Genomic DNA, 25,709 nt, shown 5'->3' with positions numbered 1-25,709 from the left:
TAACAGAAGCAGAAGATATTAAGAAGAGGTGGCAAGAATACACAGAAGAACTATACAAAAAAAGATCTTCATGGCCCAGATAACCACGATGGCGTGATCACTCACCTAGAGCCAGACATCCTGGAATGCGAAGTCAAGTGGGCCTTAGGAAGCATCACTTGGAATAAAGCTGCTGGAGGTGATATAATTCCAGTTGAGATAGTTCAAATCCTAAAAGGTGATGCTGTGAAAGTGCTGCACTCAATATGCCAGCAAATTTGGAAAACTCAGCAGTGGCCACAGGACTGGAAAAGGTCAGTTTTCATTCCAACCCCAAAGGCAATGCCAAAGAACGTACAAACTACTACCCAATTGCACTCATCTCATATGCTAGTAAAGTAATGCTCAAAATTCTCCAAGCCAGGCTTCAACAATTCATGAACCGTTAACTTCCAGATGTTCAAGCTGGATTTAGAAAAGGCAGAGGAACCAGAGATCAAATTGCCAACATCAACTGATCATTGAGAAAGCAAGAGTTCCAGAAGAACATCTATTTCTGCTTTATTGGCTATGCCCAAGTTTTTAACTGTGTGGATCACGAAACTGTAGAAAATTCTTCAAGAGATGGGAATACCATACCACCTTACCTGCCTCTGAGAAATCTGTTTGCAGGTCAACAAGCAACAGTTAGAACTGAAGAAGGATCAACAGACTGGTTTCAAATCGGGAAAGGAGTCCATCAAGGCTATATATTGTCACCCTGCTTATTTAACTTATATGCAGAGTACATTATGTGACATGCTGGGCTGGATGAAGCACAAGCTGGAATCAAGATTGCCGGGAGAAATATCAATAACCTCAGATACACAGATGGCACCACTCTTAAGGCAGAATGTGAAGAACTAAAGAACCTCTTGATGAAAGTGAGAAAGGAGAGAGAAAAAGCTGGCTTAAAACTCACAACTTTCAGTAAACTAAGATCACGGCATCTGGTCCCATCACTTCATGGCAAATAGATGGGGAAAGAATGGAAACAGTGACAGACTTTATTTTGGGGTGCTCCAAAATCACTGCAGATGGTGACTGAAACCATGAAATTAAGATACTTGCTCCTTGGAAGAACAGCTGTGACCAAGCTAGACAATATATTAAAAAGCAAAGACATTACTTTGCCAACAAAAGTCCATCTAGTCAAAGCTATGGTTTCTTCCAGTAGTCATGTATGGATTTGAGAGTTAGGCCATAAAGAAAGCTGTTCACTAAAGAATTTATGCTTTTTGAACTGTGGTGTTGGAGAGGACACTTCAGAGTCCCTTGGACTGCAAGATCAAATTAGTCCATCTAAAGGAAATCAGTTCTGAATAGTCACTGGAAGGACTGATGCAGAAGCTGAAACTCCAATCCTTTGGCCACCTGATGCGAAGAACTGACTCACTGGAAAAGACCCTGATGCTGGGAAAGATTGAAGGCAGGAGGAGAAGGGGATGATAGAGGATAAGATGGTTGGATGACATCTCCAACTTGATGGTATGAGTTTGAGCAAGCTCCGGGAGTTGGTGAAGGACAGGGAAGCCTGGTGTGCCACAGTCTATGGGGTCGCAGAGTCAAACACGAGTAAGTGACTGAACTGAACTGACTGCTAAATTGTTTTTAAAGGTAGAGAATGACCAAATGTAATATAAATATATATTTATAAATTTTTTGTCTTCTCTTGACAGAAAAAAAATTAAGATAGAAATTCCAATGACATTCAAACCTTTTTAAAGGATTCTTTTTTTACTTCTGCTGTCAGAACTGACCACTAATTTTAAAATGAGCACAACAATTTTGGGATTTATTCTTACTCAGCTTAAGTTTGGACAAAAATATTTTGAACAGCTGCTTAAACAAAATCGGCAGAGCTATTTTTCAATTGGTTGTTTATATGTGAACAACACTTCTCTGGAAATTCTCTGGTAGTCCTGTGTGGGGACTCCACGTTTTCAATCCCTGGTCTGGGAACTAAGATCTCACAAGCCATTCTGTGCTGCAAAAAAAAACAACAAACGAACAGACTCCTACCCACCTACTTTGCTTATGTTTCAATAACACCTATGTGATTTTCTATAGTACAGAACTAAGCTTTCAATATTTCAAGGTAGCTTGTTTAGACTAGAAAACTGATATGAAACTGATCAGCCTAAAAGGTATTTATATGTATAAATACAATTTTCCTGTATATTATACACTGATGTATGATTGAAATCTTTTACAAAGCAAAATATTCAAAGAAATTAAAAGCTCATCAGTTTTTAGATTGCCCCTTTCCATTTATAAGTGACATTAAGAATACCACTACTACTTTTTACATGAATTTAAGATGGAAATACTTTCAAGAGAATGAGACACCACAATGAAGGCTTCATGAATAATTTATTCCATTTGAAGTTTTTTTTGTTTTTGTTTTTTTTTAAAAAGTATAAACCTTTTCATTTCCTCAATCACAATTTGTACAACTCAGTGTTATGGCATTCGGCAGCAATAGTGTTTGTTCCTTATTCTTTTTTTGCCACGTAAAAAAGAAAAAAGCAATTGGACCATATTAAATGTCACTGCTAAACAACTTTAAAACGCCCCTTCATAAAGTGACCAAGCTATTTTGAGAGAGTTGATGCTGACATGTCCAGTAATGACATTACAATTTAAACTCAGTAACTTTAAGGTCCACAAATCCAGTTAACTCTGAAAACTAAAGCTATTTTAAACTTCATGAATACATCAACCTGAGGAGTATTTTAGGTCCCAAATCCAGTTTTAAATTAATACTCCACAAAAAAGAAAACATATATATAAAAATTTAAACCACAGTTCTGGGCCCATTAAAACATCAAGAAAAACTGAATGGTTAAGATTTTCTAGCAGATTTTTTGAGGGGTGCAGGGAAGCAAAAGAATTTTATGTCAAAAACATTTTTCCTTAATTTAGACAAACTAAAGTCTTAAGAGGAAACCCAGATCAAAACATCACTCATGCAACATTAAATGTATTAATAGACTGATATGTGATGCCATAGTGGATGAGTAGCAAATTATATGATGCAACAGCATTTAAAAACTTCGTTTTAATGTATTCAATTTGAACATTTTAAATAACGCAACATAGTATTTTGATATTACAGTATTAACATAGTGCTTGATTAAAGATCTGCAAATCTTTGTAGTAACACATTAAGTTAAAAAATTACCTCAGAAGGTAAATATGAAGACGAAAGGAGAATATTTTAATACAGTAATCTGTGCCATACTGACAATTGAGTACGAATACAGCTGAGGATAGTTGACTAAGTAGTAAGAGCTTAATTTTTAGTGGTTTAAGAAAAGTTAGAAAGATTTAAAAATTACAGCTACTTTAAAATTTAAGGATTACATATAAGTACACTTGGTGGCCTTCTGGCCAAACAATAAGGTGTACAGAAATTTATTCATACAGTGTTAATTCACAGTCCTGATAACTGAATGGCTTGCATAAGAAAGGTATGGCTAGATGTTTCTCACTGGCTGGAAGCAGACATTATATAACTAATCCTTTAAAATGCCAAAATACTCAACTTCCACTCTGCCTTGTAATGGATAACTGCACAAAAAACAGACATTAGTACTGTAACAAAGAAGTCATGGTGTTGGTGATCAACTGGTATAAAGTATATTACTTTGCTTACCTATTTAAACAAAACTACCCATACTTGTCTGTGACTACATTAGTAAGTCAGATCCATCACCCTGCATGAAGGGCTTAATTTTTTTTTTTTTTTCTGAAACAAGTTTCCTGACCTTTTCGAATGGCTATTTAATAATTTTCCATTTGAGTGTGAATTTATACATGAAGGGAAGAAAAATATCTTACCAGTAAATCCTATATATTTGGGAACTATTCCTGGATTCCCAGATAAAAAGGAATCGTGTAACAGGTTCCTTTCTTATGGCTCCACATAAAAGAAACTGTCAGGGAATAATTTTTAAAAAATCTGTTTTCAAACTGAGGTGTGGTTACTATAGATTAGTGATTTTAAACAACTGAGAGTATACTTTTTAAAGAGTCACTACTGAGATAATAAAATACATAAAAAAGAATACCATTTTAATACAAATTTCAAATAAGCATCTTTCCCCTCAAATCTCAGACAAGTATTTTTTTAAGTACAGAACAAAACATGCCAACATAATCTGTAGTGTGTTAGCATAATTTAAGAACAAATACACAGATGTGACCTTTAAATTTTCACTTCAAAATAGGCTGACCACTGGAATTGCATTATAATTTTGAACAAATGACTGAAAACCTTTGTTACCAATTGTGTTTTCTCTATAGGAAAAACAAGACTTGCTAATGTTTTAATATACACAATTTGAAGACGTTATATTTTTCATAAGAAAGTGATATTTAAGCATATAGTATTTACAAAACAAGTTTCTGTTAAGAAAAAAAATAACAAAACATACCAAATTACAGTTTTGTAAATACAATCCATTTGTCCTTGTGGAGAATTAGTGAACATACAAATTCAGAATTTAGCTAGACTGCTTCCAAGAAAGACAGGTAGACTTGGCGACTGTGAATTCAAGTCAGCTACACAGGTAGGAGGCTAACTTGGACTCTCTTGTGAGCAGCACTGTAGAAAGGATTTTTTAAGGGGATAAAGGCTGCATAAAAGCAGTTATCTTGGCATGTGCAAACAAGAAGAGGGAAAGCTGTATTGAAGGAAGGGGTGAATTAAAGTCCCTAAAATTCAAGTCCCTTCTTTAGGGAGGTGAGAACCTCCTTGGCATATGCCCTGCCTTTTCTGAGCTGTGTTATAGAAAAGTACAGACTCTGGTGTTTGGGACTGCCATCTCCAAACCAAGAAAATTAAATAAATAAAAAAGGCAAAAGGAAACAGGTTAAGTTTAGAAAATGGTTCTTTAACTAGTGGAATAGTCTGAATACCAGAATTCACTGAGAATCTATTTACACCACAGTTTGATTGCACACACACACCCATACATATGCATACTCTCACACACATTCCCAATCTTTAAAAAAAAAAAAAGTCAAACAATCAAGAGTGACTGCTCTTAAAATAATTTGTAAAATGCCTAGAGCTGGGCTAAATTTCAACCTATAGCAGATCCTGAAGATAATTTTCATAATTAATAATACTCCCATGCCTAGATGTGCCACTGTTAAAACAAACAAAAAAATTTAAGCATGTAACATTAAACACCAAAATTAGTTTAAGCATTCAGTAGCAAATGTTTTTCTTGTAAAACTAAGTTTCTTTCACTGGAAATGGCCTGAAATATTAGTCATAGCCCTAAACCATAGTACAAAATATAACTGAAGAATTCTCATTTTTATTCTAAGTTAAACCACCTAACAATATCACTTGTATATTGCCATCATGTTATTCTGTAAAGGTGTGATTGATATATAAAATGTTGTAAGACCCGGTACCTTTTCAATTTATAAACACAGTGAACTTCATTACTGTACATGTACTCTGCAACTACAGCTTAGCTGTAAATCCTCCACACACAATGGTATGGACATTATTTCCCCTCTATCCCCATTAAACTGTACATCAAGACAATACAAATTTACTGTCCCACCCATCCCCTTACAAAAAAATAATACTCTAAAAGCAACCCTACTGCAACTTTTTAATTAAGACGATTACATATATTTTAGACCAATTGCTTTAAAGCAAGAAGGCAGTATAAACCTTCTAGGAAAATTTTTATAAAAGAGGTTAAGAAATATAAGACAATTTATACATTTAAAAACTTACAATAAATAAGAGATGCAGGCATTTTTGAATACTAGATACTATAATCCAATACAAGAACATCTTGATGTTCTGAAGCCATATGTTGAAATTCATTGTTCCTCATGTTTCCTTCTCCATGCTTTTAATATTCATTTAACATGACTGGGTACTATGGCTCATTACTTTTCACAAATACTGTGACTGGAAAAAAAAAGGTTAATTTTGCTACGAAAATGTTATAATACGTTGTGTATGATCAGTCATCATCCTAAGGAGTTCAGTATAGTCAATGAAAAATAACAGGGTTATCGCCCCTCCCCCCAAGTCAAAACAATATTTGTTGAAGTAATAAGAATTAGACCCCATCACAAATGACTTTCACTGAGAAGATAACTGTAACTTAATCTTGCAGCGAAATCTTTTTCCTTGTTCTTTTCTTGTACAGTTCCATCAAATGAAGATCACAGCATATTCATGATAAAGTTATATAACTGATTCAGCACCACAAAATGAATTGGGAGACATGAGCGTCTGTCCTGGATTGCAGGGTCACAGGTTAGCCAGGAGAGTGCATTGTACTGTTCCAAAACAAACCTGAAAAGCAAGTGAACTAAGTTATGTATGTACCTGCATTGTAAATTTTGGAAGCAAATTTGAAGATGGCATATTAGATTAAAAGTCACACACACACAAAAAGTTAAAGTATGAAATAGAGCGTCTTGGGGAGATTAAAGAAAACGGATTTCATTAAAATGGTTCTCAGAGGTAGATTACATGTATCAGAAAGGAAAGCACTCATTCTGAATGATAAATAATTCAACTAGAGATCCAAAGGTAACACAACTGTAAACTATAGCCAAAAATGAGAAAAATATGAAGGATCAACATGATATTCTTTCCAAGCTTAATTGTAAAAAGAATTTTACCTGAGGACATCTGAAGTCTGATTTGAGTCAAGTGGGTGGGAGTGTTTACTGTGAAGCAGCTCGTCAGATTGCACTGAAGGCACGTGGAGGTGCAAAGAGGCCTAAAAAGTAACAGATAATCGGTCAGCCAAATGGAAAAAAATCTGTTGGTTTTACCTTATTTTCCCAAGGTCTCTTCCTTGATGAAATATATTTTAGACTTATGTAATGAATGGGAGCCACTATAAACATGGCTATTCTTCTTGTTTAATTCATTATATCATTTTTAAGTGCATAACAAAACTTTTTCAATTTCATTGCTTTTGAGGCCACGTAATAATCCTACAAAAAGGATTTCTAATTATTTTCTGTGTAAACTGCCTAGATGTGTAAAGTAAATGTTTAAGAAAGCACAAAACTGATAAACCTGAGTACAGTCTCTATGTAACATAGACTATGCAAATTAACCTAGGTCTAGCGCTGAAAAAAGTACTGTGCTTAGAGCTTCAGTGTGTCTGACTCCTTGCGACCCTGCAGACCACAGCCTGCCAGCCTCCTCCGTCCACAGCGAAATTTTCCAGGCAAAAATACTGGAGTGGATTGCCATGCCCTCCTTCAGGGGATCTTCCCAATTCAAGGATCAAACCCACATCTGTCTCCTGCACTGGCAGGTGGATTCTTTACAACTAGAGCTACCTGGGAAGCCTGAAAAAAGTACCAGAAGTAAGCATATGCAAATATTTTACCTATAAAGCTATAAATCTTAAGCAGAGCTACTTTCAGTGGCTGAAGCACAAGCAGGAAATCAAGACTGCCAGGAGAAATATCAATAACCTCAGATATGCAGATGACACCACCCTTCAATGGCAGAAAGCAAAAAGCAACTGAAGAGCCTCTTGATGAAAGTGAAAGAGGAGAGTCAAAAAGTTGGTTTAAAACTCAACACTCAAAAAATGAAGTTCATGGCATCCCATCCCATCACCTCATGCCAAGCAGATGGGGAAACAGTGACAGACTTTACTTTCCTGGGCTCCAAAATCACTGTAGATGGTAACTGCAGCCATGAAATTAAAAGATGCTTGCTCCCTGGAAGAAAAGTTATGACCAACCTAGACAGCATATTAAAAAGCAGACATTACTTTGCTGACAAAGGTCCATCTAGTCAAAGCTATGTTTTTTCTAGTAGTCATGTATGGATGTAAGAGTTGGACCATAAAGAAAACCGAGCGCTGAATAATTGATGCTTTTGAACCGTGGTGCTGGGGAAGACTCTGGAGAGTCCCTTGGACTGCAAGGAGATCCAACCAGTCCATCCTAAAGGAGATCAGTCCTGAATATTCATTGGAATGACTGATGCTGAAGCAGCAACTCCAGTACTTTGGCCACCTGATGCAAAGAACTGACTCACTGGAAAAGACCTTGAGGCTGGGAAAGATTGATGGCATAGGAGAAGGAGATGACAGAGGATGAGATGGTTGCATGACATCGCCCAATTTGATGGACGTGAGTTTGAGCAAGCTCTGGGAGTTGGTGATGGACAGGGAGGCCTGACATGCTGCAGTCCATGGGATCGCAAATAGTTGGACACGACTGAGCGACTGAACTGACTGACTGACTGACTGAGCACCTGAAGTAATACAGTGCACAGATGTATTTTTTGCCCATTTAATTTCATAATGGAGGCTTAGTAACAACTCATACACTCACTTAGGTATGGCAATGAAGAGTAAAAGAAAGGAATGCAGTACTCTTCTTCACATTTCAATTAAAGAAAGTGAACTGTTTTGTTTGTAAATCAAAATATATAATAGGGTTAAGCTATGAAAAGACGCAGTACTGACTGCAGAAACTCTTGACAGATTTTATTCTGTGTACGACTATAAAAGGTACTATTTTATATTGAGATGCACTCTCCTCTACAATTGCAATAATATGTAAAACTTTTGTGTTGTGTATTTAGAAATATAACCAAAAATATGTTTCAACTGCCCATGGGCCCTTGATTTATGAGTTATAAGCAAAAGTCTCTCATATGGCAGATTACAACAAATAAATGAATACAATTAGTAATAGTGCTAATTTCAATGATAAAAAGATTTTTTAAATCATCTAGGCAATAACCTTTTTTTCCCAAGACAAGAGAAACATACCAAATGATTTAATTGCCTATGGTATAGAAATAAAATGGAATGTATGAAAAAAAAAGGTGAACAAAATTATGGTAAGTTATGCCTTACCTGGTAATTCAGACCAGAAGTCCTAATCTTGTTACACTGTATCTGAGGGTGAATGCCCACTTTACACTATCCTCTCTGCAAATAAATATTGAGTAGAAAAGAATCTGGATAGTCCCTTGGACTTCTTATAAAGTGGTGTTTTTTAAAAACATGTTCTGTGAAACACTATTATTTGCTGCTGTTTTTCAGAGCTTTTAATGTGTATGGTAATAACAAAAGAGAGAGCAGAAGGCACATGGAGCACTTCCTCAAGAAGCAAAGAACCCTTTGTTTTGAAGAAACTCCAAGGATTACTACAGAAGTGCAGAAATCCCCCTGGGAATACGTTCTTGTAATGAGACACAAGACCACTACACATACATTGGAAGGGGTAGAAAAGTCTTATGCTAAAACTATTACCTTGGCCAACACTCACTAAATATATTCTCGCACTAACAGTCAATTCAGATCAACAGCTCTTGTATTCTTCATGAATGTGCTACAGAAATTCACTGTTTAATCAAAATATCACTGACTCAATGATATGTGAGCCAAGGGAATCAGATTTAATAGTAACAGGCTTAAAATACAGCAACAAGCTTATTGGTTCAAGTACCCACTAAATATAACCCTAAAAAATTAAAGGATATACTATTCAACTTTTATCCTACAAATAAAAATCAGTTGGCAAGTAGTTAAGTTAGCATAATTTATGGAATAAACCAGTCAACTTCTGGTGGGTTTATATAAGAATAAGTGAAATCAGATCTGCATTTGTTATTCTGGAAAAGTAGCAGTAGCAGCAGGAACAAACTCTAGGTAGGGCTTTCACATTTCATTTTACCATTTTATGATTTATCTCCACCTTGTTATATCACTTGATAATTAATTTGTTTTGATAAAATAAGTCACTATGGGTCTGAGAATACCATTACTTGAAAACCACTCAACAGTTTTAACACAGCAATTTACACAAAGCTAGCAAGCTTTTTTAAGAAGGTAGGGAAATGCACCTAAATAGCAAACATTTTTACAAAGATTATGAATCCTTTAGTTCTCAAAATAATGAGGCATAATAGGAGTGTACTATGATATAATTCAAAGAATAACAGTACATAATCATTAAAAGATCCAGGTTTTAATCAAGTCTACTACCAATTTATGACTCTGGACAAACGAGTTTTTTTGAACTTTTAATATGCTCACTGAAAAAATGAAAAAGTTAAAGGTATTTTAATATAAGGTTTCTTCTAGCTCTAAACTCTAAATGTGTAGCTAAAAATAATTAAGAGCAAGGGTCTCAGTCCATTTAAAGTTATTTAAAAGTTTAAACTTAATATAAATTTAAGAATTAGAGTTGTTTCATAATTATTCTCTTTTTTATCTAGAGAGTTATATGTGACAATGCATTTAAGACCTCAGATAAAAGCTAATAAAGACTTCAAACGTCACTTCCATACTTCTTAGGACTTAAGCAGTCAATCAGCATCACTCAGGAACTGGCCAAAAAAAAAATAAGAGCAATACCTTAAGAAAAAGGGGACACTGATATTGTGCTTGAGGACATGCTGACCAGAACCAGTCAGGTAAGGGACCCGCTTTGGCAGTTGATACAAAGTAACCAAGGGCCAATGGTTGCTGAAGAATATTAGTTACTTCATCATGAGATTCTGTTGAAAGTAGTCGATCAGTACCTTGACCCTTAAAAAGACAAAATTAAAAATGTGTTAGTTCATTTGCTGTAATAGCTATAAATACAGAACGGTTTTTAACTATCAGGCTCATTATCTAATTACTTCAATTTAAAAAATACTGAAGGATATTTTAAAAAGTCAATTTGCTATATATCATACTTAATAGCATTAAATAAATGAATTTTAAGAGTTTTAAATAATATACTGTTTTAACAAGTTTGTATTATTATGTCAAGGCCATGTTCAGTGTGTGAGTGTGTGTATAAATCTTTGTAGCTGACTCAAAAGTACAAAACATTCAATGAACTTTTTAACTTATTTCCTAATACCCTCTCAACTAATTAATGATTGTATCCCAATCCAAAAGGTGGACTGAATTTATCTTTGTTCATGTAGCACTATCTATAAAATGCAGTTAAGAGTTATTTGGAAGGCATTATGGCAATGCTCATATCCTTTAGACTAGTTAACGCATTCTTTGTATTTTAAGGAAATCGATAAAAAGAAAAATGATATATCAACACAGAAAAGTTCACTGCAATTATTACCTACAACAGAAAAAAAAAAAAAGATTTAAGTGTCCAATATTTGAAAGTGAAAGTCGCTCAGTCGTGTCCAACTCTTTGTGACCCCATGGACTATACAGTCCATGGAATTCCCTGGGCCAGAATACTGGAGTGGGTAGCCTTTCCCTTCTCCAGGGGATCTTCCTGACCAAGGGATTGAATCCAGGTCTCCCAAATGCAGGCAGATTCTTTACCAACTGAGCCACAAGGAAAGTCCAATATTTGGGGTATGATATAACAAACTAAATAGTATTGCTGACTCTATGGACATAAATTTGAACAAACTCCAGGAGACAGCGAAGGACACAGGAGACTGGCATGCCGCAATCCTTGGATTGCAAAGAATTGGACATGACTTAGGTAGGAACTGAACAGCAATGAACACAAACTATGGTAAAGGAACAATGTAATTAAAAAGCTGCTAAGGGAATTCCGTGATGGTCCAATGGCTAGGACTCAACGTTTTCTCTGCCAAGGATGCAGTTTCAGTCCTGATCTGGGAACTAAAACACCACAAAAGTGGTTCTATTAAAGTGCTATGATTATTGGTGCTTTTCCTTATTTCTTTTTTTCCATCATTTCATTTCTTTCCAGTTAAAAAAGAAAAAGGAAAGGATGCAAAGTAAGGTCAGACAAAGATCCTTCTTTAAACATATTACAATAATCAAATAACCACTATATATATAATTTCATTCAAATAATGATATTATTCAAATGAAGCTCAAATAGTTTTGAGTTCAAACAGAGGGACAAGACAGAATGTTTCTGTAAGTGGCAAACATAAAGAGGGGAGGGGTCAGTGTTCTTTCTATTTTTACGGGAAAATCAGTGTTTCCTTTCTGTTCCTTGTCCACAGCTCTAACAGGAATGGCAGCTGTTAAGAGTCATATCCTGTTTTTCAGATAATCTAATCCTATTTCTAAGTAGAAGCTGTGGTGAAGTAACAGGAAAACTAAAAGAAGGATTAATGCCAGGTAGTCTAGAAAATACAAAGTCAGAGAAAGCAAAACCTTAGAGACCCTTTGAATAATGTACAACTCAATGCATTAATGTCTCTGTGGTAGAGCACATGAATGGACTGTTTCATATAATCCATTACTAAGTTAATGAATGACATTTAGATAAACTGAACTTTTATAACAGGGTTACCTTGCCAGCATCACCTCCATGGGGGTAATGAGATCCTGGAGAATGAACAGGAGAACCCGTTGGAGATGCAGGAAGGATATTAATGATATCAGGGTCAAGATCATCTCCTGTGTCTAATAAATCAAAGATACCCATTCCATCTGCTCCATCTATGAAGAAGAAAGAAAAAATTAAATACTCCATTTTTTATATCCCACGGTCATTTACAAGAAAGGGTTAAAACAATAGATTTTAACCAAAATGAGTTAATTTAATCAACATCTACTGAATGTCTACCATGTGCCAAGTATTGTGATAAGAGCCAAATAATCAACTATGCATAAATAAACATGAGACTGCTTTGAATAATGGTCCCTCCCAAAAATGCCCACATCCTAATTGCAGAAACCTGTGAATATATTACGATAAAGAACTTTGCAGATGGGATCAAACTAAAGGTCTTGAGATGGGGAGATTATTCTGGATTATCCAGGTGGGTCCAAAGTAACCAAAGGGGTCCTAATAGGGTTAATGTACGCTTAGAGTCACTGAAGATGTGACTGTATTAACTTGCAGGCACTGAAGATGAAAAAAGGGACCATGAGCAAGAGATGTACATGGTCTCTAGAAGTTGTCAAAGACAAGGAAACATTCTCCCATAGAGCCTCTAGAAAGAATCAACCCTGAGGATACCTTGACTTTGTATTTATAGCCCAGTAAGAATAATTTTGGCCACCTCATGCGAAGAGTTGACTCACTGGAAAAGACTCTGATGCTAGGAAGGATTGGGGATGGCAGTAGACGGGGACGACAGGGAATGAGATGGCTGGATGGCATCACCGACTCGACGGACATGAGTTTGAGTGAACTCCGGGAGTTGGTGATGGACAGGGAGGCCTGGCGTGCTGTGATTCATGGGGTCGCAAAGAGTCAGACACGACTGAGCGACTGAACTGAACTGAAGAATAATTTTGGACTTCTGACTTTAAGAACTGTAGGAAAATAAAATGTGTGTTGTTTTAGGCCAATAAGAATGTGGTAATTTGTTACAAATAGCAACAGGAAACTAACACAAATGCTGGGAATGAAAATGTATTTAAAATGAGACTATTCATAACAAATTCCTTAATTCTTTATTATTAAAATATTCAAGTTACTGTATACACATTAAAAGAGAATAATTATTACCCATACTTTTGACTTTAGAAATGTGCCATTTTCTAAGGTAATTCAGAACAATGGAATATCACTTATTTTCTCTTGTACTAAAATGCAATCTATATAAGTACATCTAGAAAAGTTATAAATTACTATATTATTTTGGTAAATCAAAATAGAAAAGAATATAAAATGACCTGCAAAGTTTACATACAGGTAACTCAACAGTATGTACATAAACTGTACAAATATTTTACGATCGCTGTTGCCTTTTAATGTAAGTAAACATCAGGGACTTCCCTAGTGGTCCAGTGGCTAAGACTCTGAACTCCCAATGCAGGGAGTCTGAGTATGATTTCATGCCAGGAAACTAGATCCCACATGCCACAACTAAGAGTCCGTATGCGATAAGCAAGACTCAGTGTAGCCAAATTAATTAATCAATTCAAAAAATAAGTAAACATTTATGGGATAATTCATAGCATTAGTTCTGATATCAGTAAAATAGAGAAGAATGGTATTAATCTCCTGAAGCAGTTTAACAAATTTCCACAAACTTGTTGAAACAGCGAACATTATTTTCTTCCAGATCTGGAGGTCAGAAGTCTAAAATCAGTTTTACTAGATTGAAATCCAAATGCTAGTCATTAGGCCAAAAATCTAGGTATAGACAGGGGTATGCTCTCCCTCAAGGCTCCAGGGGAAAAATCTGTTTCCTTGTCTTTTCCAACATCTGTTCCTATTTTCCTTGGCTCAAGCTCTTTCCTCCATCTTCAAAGTCAGCAGCACAGTCATTTCTCTCCGACTCTGCTGTCCTCCATTTCCACTACACGGTCCTCTCCTCTTTGGTGTATAGTCAGATTTCTCTTTGTCTCCCTCTTTTACGGATATATAAGACTACATTTCGGGCCCAACCGCATAAGCCAGAGTAATCTCTCCATCTTAGATCTTTACTCAGATCTGCAAGTGCATGCATATAACATTAACAGTCACAGGTTTCAGGAACATACACAGGATACAGATGTTGTGGGAGGCATTATAGATGAGATGGCTGGATGGCATCACCGACTCTGTGGACATGAGTTTGGGTGAACTCTGGGAGTTGGTAGTGGACAGGGAGGCCTGGCGTGCTGTGATTCAAGGGGTCACGAAGAGTCGGACACAATTGAGCGACTGAACTGAACTGAATCCAGTCAATAATCAGTCAGAATCACCCAGATTTATTTTATATTTGCAAACCTCTAGAAAACAATTCGACTTCCCTGGTGGCTCAGATGGTAAAGTGTCCGCCTACAATGTGGGAGACCCAGGTTCGATCCCTGGGTCAGGAAGATCCCCTGGAGAAGGAAATAACAACCCACTCCAGTACTCTTGCCTGGAAAATCCCATGGATGGAGGAGGCTGGTGAAACAGTCCCTGGGGTCACAAAGAATCAGGCACGACTGAGTGACTTCACTTTCACTTTTCAGAGAACAATTCACTTACCATTGTTGGGATTGAAAGCTAAGTCTAAATTTTCAGTGGTATAAGTAGCTGAAGCTACTTGCACAGAAGCAGAAGTTGGAAACACAAGTATATGAGTACATGATGTATCCTGTGGGGTATTAAGCTGAGATGCCTGCATGTTTAGAGTGGAGCTTCTTCCGAATACAGAACCAGTTGACACAGAATCTGAAAAGAAAATAAAAGGTATTTTTTCTTTTAATGAATGAAGAATCAATATTACATAATACTTAGAAACTTAAGTACATAAAGAATTAAATCTGATATAAACTAAAGAGAGCTAACCTGGCATAATAACAAAAGAGCCTTGGGGTTCCATTGCTACCAAGCAAGCACTGAGAATGCTAGGAGAGTCTGCAGCAGATATACCACACATTCTACACATGTCTTTCAGCCTTTTACTTAGAGACTGCAGGTTTCGACGACTCAGCAAACAGCTCCAATCTGTGGGTATCAACAGTAAATAACAATAATAATATCCAAAGTAAAAGCACTGTTAACAACCTAGAGAACAAACGTTAAAACATAATGGTTTTGAAATTAATGTATTGCTCAAGAGTCATCAAGTCAAAAATCTATTACTGATATGTCTCAACATCTTTTACCCCCTAAATTCAATATATGCTGGTAACTACTGAACACAGGATGAGTTGACTAATGAGCAGAAAGGGAATAAAACTGGAAGATGACAAGAATAGTAGTAATAGCACTTACATAAAATTGTAGTAAGTGCTCCTAAAATTTGAGTTAGGCCATTTGGGGGCTAGACATATGTGGTTCCTCTTTAAAGAACAAGACAGAAAACTAGGTTTTTATTACCTTTTGCGTTTTATTCAGTACCTATTCCTAGATATGATTTGAATAGTATATGAATTAACATAAAACAGAAATTTATGTATTAAATAATAAAAAAACAAATTTACCTTTTAATTCTCCATGACCAATCCTTCCTAGACGGCCAATTACAACTCTCCATGGCAATGAACTCATCTGTACAAGTCCTAAGCACCATTCCCAAAGTTTCTGTAGACCAAATCTTCTAGCAGATCCTTTTTTCCGACGAGCTCTGTTGTATGGAATAGAGACAGTCATAAATATTTCTAAAATTCCTATGACATTTCAAAAGAGCTCCAATTTGTGAAAAATTGGTTCCTTCATTTTAATGCTTGACATTTTTTCACAACTCCTAAATAAGAATACATATAAAATTATAGGTTTGGTATGCTAGTTTACATTTTGTTTAATACATGCTAAAATATATACTTAAAATTAAAAAGCCATTCACAAATTATCAAAATTCATCAGAAACAGTGCTCTACACCAGAGACTGGCAAGCTTTTTCTTTAAAGGGCCAATATTTTAAGCTTTGCAGGCCATCAAAACTCTTCTGCAACAACTCAACTCCCCTGCTGCAGCATGAAACAGACAACAGTTACAAACACAAATAAGTGTGGCCAGATATGGCCCCAAAACTGGAGTTTGCAAACTTCTGCTTCATACATTAAACTGAAAAATACCGAACAAATCCCCCCATACTTCTCAGAACAAACAATGCTGTTTTCTGCATGCATGTCCTTTAGGCAAGTACATAAGCACTCTCTGGCTGAGCAATAGTAGCTATTATTTGTTGAGTATTTACTATGTACCAAGCAGCATGCCCAATTAACTTATATGCAACACCTCATTTCATCCTAAACACTTATAAGGCAGATAAAATTATCCTCCTGATTTTACAGCAAAGTAAGTTATAGCTCAGATGGGTAAAGTAATTTTCTCAAGATCACACAGTCAATAAGCCAGGATTGGGATTTGAATCCAGATTTCTATGACTATAGCACTGGACCTCTTACCCATCATCTCACTTTTACTTTCAGTAAAACAGCAACATACTATCTTTGTACTGGGAAGGTAGTATTATTCTTTCTCTATTCTCATGCTCATCCTTCACAGATCAATGTTTCTATATCTGTTTCTTCAGTGCCACTATACCCAAATAATCAAAAAAAATTTTTTTTGCATATAACCAATTTCTGACCTTAAAGTTTATAAAAGAAAGAAGAAAATAACGGAGAAAACCAAAACTGAAAAATCAAAAGTTATTTCATGGACTTTTCATGTTCTCTTAGGCAACGTTCACTAGCTTTGAAATATGTTATCAGTGTGTCTATTAAGTGATAACTCAATACAAGGTTCATCTGTTGTAAATTTGTCACAGCCTTCATGAATAACTAGTCATGATAGCTAACTACTATCAAGAATTCTAAAGAGGGCCACCATTTTCAGAAGACACTCCAATATTTAAATAGTAAAAATTTTAACTGTTGTTTAGTCACTAAGTCATATCTGACTCGTTTGTGACCCTCTGGACTGTAGCCTGCCAGGTTCCTCCATTCCAGGGATTTCCCAGGCAACAATACTAGAGTTGGTTACTATTTCATTTCCCAGGGGATCTTCCTCACTCAGGGATCAAACCTATGTCTCCTGTATTGACAGGTGGATTCTTTACCATTGAGTCACCAGAGAAGCCCAAAATTTTCAGTGAATAAAGTTAATTCAGTTTATTAGGGACTGTATCTTAGATGGTACATGACAGAAATAAATGTTCTAGGATGCTATACTGGATTTTAAATTGCACATGACCTTCTAGTCCCATGTTTCAAAATCTGTTAGGCTAAAATCATTACCTCAAGGTTTATTATATACAATTTAGAGGTTTTAATCTCTTTTGTCTATTTAACAGATTAATCAAAATTATTAATTCCCTTACATAATACAATATAAATATTCACTATAAAAGAAATGAAAAGTACCCATAATCCCAAGACTTAATATAATGATACATTTAAGAAAAATAAAAATACCTGTTTGGGACATCAATGTTAATGATACAAGTTTCTAAAAGTTCTCCATATAGATCTGTGCAAGATGCAAGAATCCATCTTTGATCATGTGATAAACAGTAGCCCACAAAAAGAACATTATATTTCTGTCCAGCTTCCCCAAAGGTTTCTCCTAGCTCTGTTTGTTTATCCTTCACTGGAGCCAGGATAAAAGGAGGTGTGTAAAGTCGAATACACTCTGGTCTCTGTAGAATAAAACGTTAAGTTACTATGGCACCATACAAGCGCAAAAAAACTTTTTATTGAAAATAAAAACCCATTACAAGATAACTGGAAAACAAGAACTAAAAAGAAACTTTCACTTAGTTCTGCATAAAAATCATACAAAGTAGTCATTTAATAACTTTCGTTATGGAAAACATACTTACATCAGGACTTTTAAGAGCTGTTTCCATGGCTAAACCTGGACCAAAACCAGTCAATGTTTTCACATTGGTTGATGTTGGAAGTGGTCTCCGACACTGGGTGAAAGCCGAAAAAGCCAGAGATTTTAAATGCTGGGTATAGATCTGTCTATCTTCATGCTTCACAGGTTGCAACAGGTACTGACAGGGAACAATCTAAGAATTAAAGGCAAATATTACAAATGTTAAACTTTTAACAAGAGATAAAAAAAGAATAGTGGGTTTAAAACTCTAAAAATTTTATTAGAAAATTTAAACAGAACCTAAGTAAAATAATAAAGAATTATATTTTCTTATCTAGTATATAGATTTTAATAAATACTCAATTATACTAATGAGTTATGTAAAAATCTTTAAACGTTTCTACATAGCAGCTCTACTGATGAATACTACCACTGACTGCCATAGTCCTATTGTAGTCTATAAAGAAAGAATTCAAATTCTCTGCATACAACTTAATGTGGTTAGATTTTTCTCTACTTTTACTTTATAACCAGTCTTATTTAGAACTCTATCTTATATCAGTCCATTCTTGATTTTATTTAAGCCAATGAATTTAAAAATTAGTTTATATAAAAGTAACACAGGAGAAACATTTACCCTACTTAATGCAATCTTTTTATTCTCCATTATTACTGTGGTATGACTGCAACTTTATCTTTTATAAACTCTCTAAGATTTCTAATATCATTTAAAATGGAAGTCAATAAAACAGAATCTGGCTTTTAGAAAATCAATCTAGATACAGAATAGTAGCTATGAAATGTTTATCAGGACCAAACTGTTTTAAATAAACTTGTAACATTTATCATTCTTACCTGTACAGAAACCGTATTCTTAATATGAGGAGGAAGAGTCTGGACCATTTCCAGAAAACATCGAAGTAACCCCAAAGTCCATACATTAGAAGAATTAGTGCTCTCATCTTTATTTTCATATGTAAAAGGGTCAATTATATAAACAACAATTGCAGGTGGATAAGTGATTGCATGTGAATCACCATCTGTGGGGATGCCCACTTTGTCCCGATCCATTGTGCTAAAATTTGAAGTAGAAATAAAGACAGTTAGGGAAAAAGCTATACTCTATCTTCTTAAAATAACATCAAAGGAGGTTCTTATCCTCTCCCCACTTTGGGGGTGGGGTGCTATCGAGAGCTTCGCTAATAATGAGAGACACCGTTCCAAAGAGAATCATAAATGTTCACAATTTCATGGTGTACAAACACTGTTGGCATTAAGAGGTTTGCAATTTAAGAAACAGAATTCTTAAAACCACAGAGTATAAGGATTGTCAGACAGAGTAGTGCTTATGTGCTAAAACTGGAACAAAAGTTAAGTTAAATGAGCTGCCCAAGATCACAAGGCTGTCTAGAGGCAGAGCTAGACCAAAAAGAAACGAGTTTTCCAGACTCAGTCAGTGGTCTACTACATTTTTAGAAAATACACATTCATTTCATACTTCATAACTTCACTGGTGATTAAGCTTCATTCTTTGATTGTGATATGAGTTTTTAAAACTCCAAATCTATAGATATTAAAGATGGAATGATCTACCTGGGTAATTAACAGTTTGTTTTTAATCACATTTATAACTTTGGGGAAAACTGCAACTGGGAGCTGAAAGACATAACCAGGCTCAGGCTAACCTAACCTATAAATCAAAAGGGAATACCTTCTTCATAAAAGGAACAGAGCTGTCATCATCACTGTTGTTGTTATAAATAACTAATGTGACTGGAAGCATTTTCTGAGGCACATAATGTACATTATATCCTTCTGCTCCCACTTTCCAGATAAGAAAACACTGGCTCAAAAAGGTTAGGTAACTTTCCTAAAAGTGATATAGCCAGTAAACAACAGAGCGAAGGTTCAAATCCTGGTACAACTCTTAAGCTTCTGAACAGGGTCATTCAATAGTGACTTATAGATCATTGGAGTGATTTTCACAGGCAACTCAACTTGACAATTTATGTCACAGAATAGACTCAAACATCACAAGACAACTGGACTAGACAGTTTTCAAGGTCTTCATTTCTACTCTGAGATTCTATGATACTTTACGAACTTCATCATAATTTTATAGGTAAAATATTTAACATTAAAAACTAAAATTTCAAGGGTAAGATCAAAGGCTCTTCTACATTCTTACTCAGACAGAAGCAGCATACATTTATACTTCTGCGAAATTAGTATATTTAAAGATACCTTTCAGACACATCAGGATGTGGCTGAGTGGGAACTGAAGATGACTCTCCAGAAATGCCAGCTGTTTGTAGGGCTGATGGAGGTTGCCCCCCTAGCTGGCTATTCGGAACTGTACTTGCTTGTGTAGACATGGATCCCGTAGCACTACTGTTCATAGTGCCAAAAGGTGGAAATGAAGGTAGTTTATTTGATGACATTCCACTATTCAAGTTGGAGGACAAAGAAGATGAAGTTGAAGGTGTGGTCAAGGTTGAGTTAGCTGTGGCAACTGAAGAAGACATGGCAACACCTGAAGTCATTGTCATAGTGCTGCTCACTGTAGATGCTAGGGTGGCAGACGGAGTATTAGCATTTCCAGTACTTGTCATCTGAGGTGGTGTAATCAAAGACTGACTTGTAGGGGCAACTAAATTTGGCTGGGAAAGTAGAGAGCTGTCCAAAGGCTGGGAAGCAAGATAAGGACCTAAAGAAAATAAAAACAAGCAGGATATTTAATTCTTTATTTCACTAATTGGTTTTTTATTTACTATGTGAATAATAACTAGTGGATACTTTTTCAGTAATTACCCTCTCCCTAAGTTGCCTTCTGACAAGTGTAGCGCACACTAGTTTACTATTTCCCCTAGAAAGCGAAAAAAATGAATTGAGTGGAATTGAAACCACTTTCAATTGAAAAACCAACAAAGTAAAAAAATGATTTCCATGAAATACCCAGCAAATTATCATTAAACCATTCAAAGAGTTCCCTGGTCACAAGTTGAAAAGTGACTATACTGGGGACTAATTAAATATAAAACAGAGGGGTTCAAATTATGGAGTTCAAATGATAGGAATGTCTAATGAGGTTCAATGTTTTGGTTCTGTGTCTCTTTGGATTAAGTCTAAAGTAAGTCCATTGATATTTAATTAAGGGTTTTAAAAACAAGTCTCAATAACTGTCATTTTCTTAATTCCAACAAAGAACTCTCTTGATATTATAGAGGGAACTACAAGTTGTTTCTATCTTTAAACCATTAACAAATCAAGAATCTTAATGTTAATAAACAAAAAACACATATCTTCCTACTTGATAGAAGCCCTATCGCAGTGATCAAATTTTTTTCTGTAAAGGATCAGATAGTAAATACTTTTGGCTTTGCAGTTACACAGTCTCTGTCACAACTACTTAGCTCTGATTTTAACAGCACAAAAGGAGGCCCAAACAACCTGTAAATAAATGAATGGCTGTGTTTCATTAAAATATTATTTACAAAAAGTTGGTGGACTGGGTCATACTTTGCTAAAATTGGCCTTATACAATCAACATAAATTCAATACCTAAGTCGTATCTGCAGACTTGTGCATAAAGCTTGAGTTTAGAAAATGCTTCACTGTTACCATCAGCTGCCTGAGAAAACCATTCTGCTACCAACTTTTCTGATAGTTTCTTTGATGCAGTAGATCCAACTCTCATGATCCCATCCGTCAATAATCGAGAAATAGGTCTATGTTGACCCAATCGACAACACTATAAATATACATACAGAAATCAGAATTAGTGAATTTGTTATAGTTTTTTTTTTTAGTACATATTATAAAATAAAGCTATTTAAAAATAAGCTTTATCATTTATAATTAACAGTTGGAATAAAAATATCAAGGGTGAAACAGTGCCATAGGTTTATGCTCTTTACATTAGAAATCCATTAAATTTCTATCAAAGTTATCGCCAATGAAATAAAACACCTAGATGATAATAATAGCACTAAAAACCACGTACTTTGAATAACAAAAACTTGCAGAATACAGAAGTAACCGAGTATAGATCTGCAGCCATTTTAAGTCGTATAACTATTTCAAATCATGTATATAAATACAAATATCCAGCTCTCCCTCCAATTCTGCTGGCCACTATGGTTTGTTATAGGAAGTCCAATTTCAAATAGGTTTGCAACACTGGGTTATGAAAACTTATGACAAAGAATTTCTTTACTGTAAGAATTTCAAAGGCTTTAATAATCTAACATGGATAATGAATCTCTAAAAGGTAAATAGATACATAATGTCTCCCCAAATCTATCTATGGAATTTTTTTCTCAGAAGATTTTGTAGGACTAGTGTTCTAAATAACACTCTTTGGAAATACTTTTACAAAACACACTACAGATATCTTGCAATTATTAAGCAGAACATTAATGAGAAACTAAACTGGCACAAAATAATGATTCAGACTGTAAAAGAAATTTTAAAGACTAGACTTCCAAATATTTGTAGGAAAAGGAAAATACCATCGGTCCTTCATATCCTTAGGTTCTGCAACCACAGATTCAACCAATCACGGGTCAAAAATACATTAAAAAAAAAAAAAAATCAAAAAAGTTCCAAAAAGCAAAACTTGAATTTCCCACATCTGCAACTACTTACATAGCATTAGATATTGTAAGTAATCTAGAGATGATTTGAAGTATAAGTGAGGATGTATGCAGATTATATGCAAATACTATGACATTTTATATAAGAGATTGGACAGCCATAGATTTTGGTATCTGCAAGGGGTCCTAGAATCAATACCCTCAGGATACTCAGGAATGACTATAAAATGAAGACTTTATGTTTCAGAGTACTTAGAATTTATAATCATTGCACTCAATGATCGATACAACATAAGAATTATAACTTAAAAGACCAGCCAAGAATTTCAGAAATAAAATGAGTCTTAAGAGAGGCCTATCATAGCTGTATTTTACAATGAGCAAAATAAGGACTAGAGTCACTCACTACCTGAAGTCCTGGAGAATTAAGACAAGAATTCTTTTTTTTTTTAAGACTAGAATTTTAAAAAATGTGATTTTTCCCCTAGCCATTTAATATTACCCTTTCTTTCAGAATAAGATTATCTTAAATGGGATGTATATGCACCCAATGTTTTCCCCCTCAGTATGGCAACTTCCACTGTGAGTCACAGCACACGCATCTAACAAAGGATCTGGGTCAAAGTTGTAAAGACTGTAACTGGCTGGTACGGGAACAAAACATCTAGCCTGACGTCATTATTATTCTTTATCAATCAACTGAAATGTTCAGTATATTTTATATACAAACATACAAATCAAAAGGTGTTTTAAAACGACCTTTTAAAGCACCTACCTCATATATTGCAGTAAGATCTCTAAAAAAGCTTTTGGCTCCATTTAACAAGGCTTCATTTTCTGGACAGAGTACAACATAGGCTATATCTCTTTGAGATCCATAGGGTTCCAGCATAAGTCTCTCCCAGTAAGGGAGAGCAAATGGAGAAAGCACCAGAAAATCAAAATCATAACCCAACAAAAATGTGGGGATTGGCAGTGGTTCTGGGGATTCATCAGTTCCTAAATAAGAAAAGACATATTTTAATAAAAGAGGAACATTTAAATGTCAAGAGTTAGTGAAGTTATTATTAGTAGTAAAAATATTTAGTTAAAGACAAAAATGCCTAAAAGTCAGTGACTGAGACTTTTACAGTTAGGAATTTACTAAACAATCTGTATGAAACATGCGACTTCTACCTTCACTTAAATGAAAAAAATTAATTTGGGTGAAAAACTTATCAGTAAAAAAGAAAATATGGGAGGGAGAGTTTTTTAAAATATTAGTTTCAGGTGTACAACATAGTGATTTGACATTTTTATACATTATAAAATAATCACCAAAATAAGATCTGTTATTATTAGTCACCACACAAAGTTGCTATAATTTTACTGACTGCATTCCCCATGTGTACATTACATCCCCATGATTTATTTACTTTATAGTTGGAAGTTTGTACCTGTTAATCCCTTTCACCTATATCATCATCATTTTATTTTGAATAAATTTAGACTAGAAAAAAATTTTTGCAGGCATAATGTAAAACCTGTATATTTACAAACTGATTAATCTGGACTTCTGTGGTGATCCAGTAGTTAAGAATCCACCTGCCAGTGCAGGGAACATGGGTTCAATCCCTGGTCTGAGACGATTCCACATGCCATGGGGCAACAAGCCCACGTGTTACAACTACTGAAGCCCACGCACTTAGAGCCCATGCTCTGTACCAAGAGAAACCATGGCAATGAGAAGCCCACACACCACAACTAGAGAGCAGCCCCACTCACTGCAACTAGATAAAGTCCACACGCAGCAATGAAGCAACAGCAAGGGCAAAAATTAATAATAAAAATAAAATTTAAAACTCAAAAAGAAATAAAAATGATTAATCTGACAATATAAATTTTAAATTGTGGCATGAAAAAACACTACTAACAAAGCCAAACAATTAAAAACAAATTGGAAGAAAAGATCTGCAACACATATAAAAAAAGGTCAATTCCCTTACCATAGAAAGGGAACCTATAAATCCATAAGAAAATGATCAACATCACAACAGAAAAATGGGCAAAGGATATGAACAAAGTTCACAAAAACCAGAAATACCAAAGTTCACAAAAACCAGAAATACCTCTTATACATAAAAAGATGCTCAATCTCATTAACAGCAAGGAATTTAAAACAATAGCAAGTGCTACGTGCCACGTAATGTTCAAAGATCTTTACATACATTAAGTCATTTAACCCCATGAAAACCAGGAGGCAGACACTAATATTAATTTGATTTTAGAGGTGAGAAAGCAGGAATAGAAGAGTTAATAACTTGTCCAGTGCCACAAGAAGTGGCACAGATGGGATTAGAACTCAGGAAATCTTACAGTCTATACTATTCCACCATTCAAACTATAAAGAGACACACCATTTTCTCGCATCCACTCAGCACCTTACTGGCAAAGGTTTGGGGAAACAGGCATCTTACTGATGGGAGTTTAAACTGCTATGGTAGGGAGCAATCTGGCAATACTTTTTTAAAAAATACACACATGCATTAAAGCCAGGGATTGTGTACATTATAGAAAAATAGTTGTAATGATAATGATGCAAACAATATACATCCATAAACAGCAGACTGGTAAAAATTACATCATGTGTAAAGAATAATGGAATATATGCAGCCATTAAAAAAAAAAAGAGGGAGTTCCTTATGTTACTGATCAGTAAGATGTAAAACTCTGTGTCTATTATTTTGACTTTTAAAAAGAATGTAAAAATACGAAAACAACAAATGCTGGAGAGGGTGTGGAAAAAAGGGAACCCTGCTACACTGTATGTGGAAATGCAAATTGGCATAACCATTATGGAGAACAATATGGAAGTTCCTTAAAAAACTTAGAAATATCATATGATCCAGCAATCCCACTCCTGGGCATTTATCCGGA

At 35.1% G+C, this 25,709-nt stretch overlaps 1 protein-coding gene across 1 annotated transcript in view; it reads right to left on the bottom strand.

Annotated features, from left to right (window-relative positions):
* Positions 1–2,372: 2,372 nt before the first annotated feature.
* MED13 (mediator complex subunit 13) overlaps positions 2,373–25,709 on the bottom strand; it is a 96,755-nt gene continuing 73,418 nt past the window's right edge. Inside the window, exons 18-30 of the mRNA XM_055399971.2 lie at positions 23,569–23,792; positions 21,760–21,949; positions 20,443–20,905; positions 19,054–19,273; positions 18,200–18,391; positions 17,793–18,016; positions 15,855–15,997; positions 15,217–15,375; positions 14,914–15,099; positions 12,292–12,440; positions 10,410–10,583; positions 6,688–6,788; positions 2,373–6,355 (exon numbers count right to left, since the gene is read on the bottom strand). Of these exons, the coding sequence (XP_055255946.2) occupies positions 6,223–6,355; positions 6,688–6,788; positions 10,410–10,583; positions 12,292–12,440; positions 14,914–15,099; positions 15,217–15,375; positions 15,855–15,997; positions 17,793–18,016; positions 18,200–18,391; positions 19,054–19,273; positions 20,443–20,905; positions 21,760–21,949; positions 23,569–23,792 (2,558 nt within the window). The 3' untranslated portion in view covers positions 2,373–6,222. The remainder of the gene's footprint in view (positions 6,356–6,687; positions 6,789–10,409; positions 10,584–12,291; positions 12,441–14,913; positions 15,100–15,216; positions 15,376–15,854; positions 15,998–17,792; positions 18,017–18,199; positions 18,392–19,053; positions 19,274–20,442; positions 20,906–21,759; positions 21,950–23,568; positions 23,793–25,709) is intronic.

The sequence above is a fragment of the Moschus berezovskii genome, chromosome 20 (assembly GCF_049115385.1).
Source record: "Moschus berezovskii isolate FMDL1 chromosome 20, NW_MosBer_1.0, whole genome shotgun sequence".
In the NCBI taxonomy this organism is placed as follows: Eukaryota; Metazoa; Chordata; class Mammalia; order Artiodactyla; family Moschidae; genus Moschus; species Moschus berezovskii.
The sequence above is the reverse complement of the archived record's forward strand: the minus strand, read 5'-3'. Positions and strand labels throughout refer to the sequence as shown.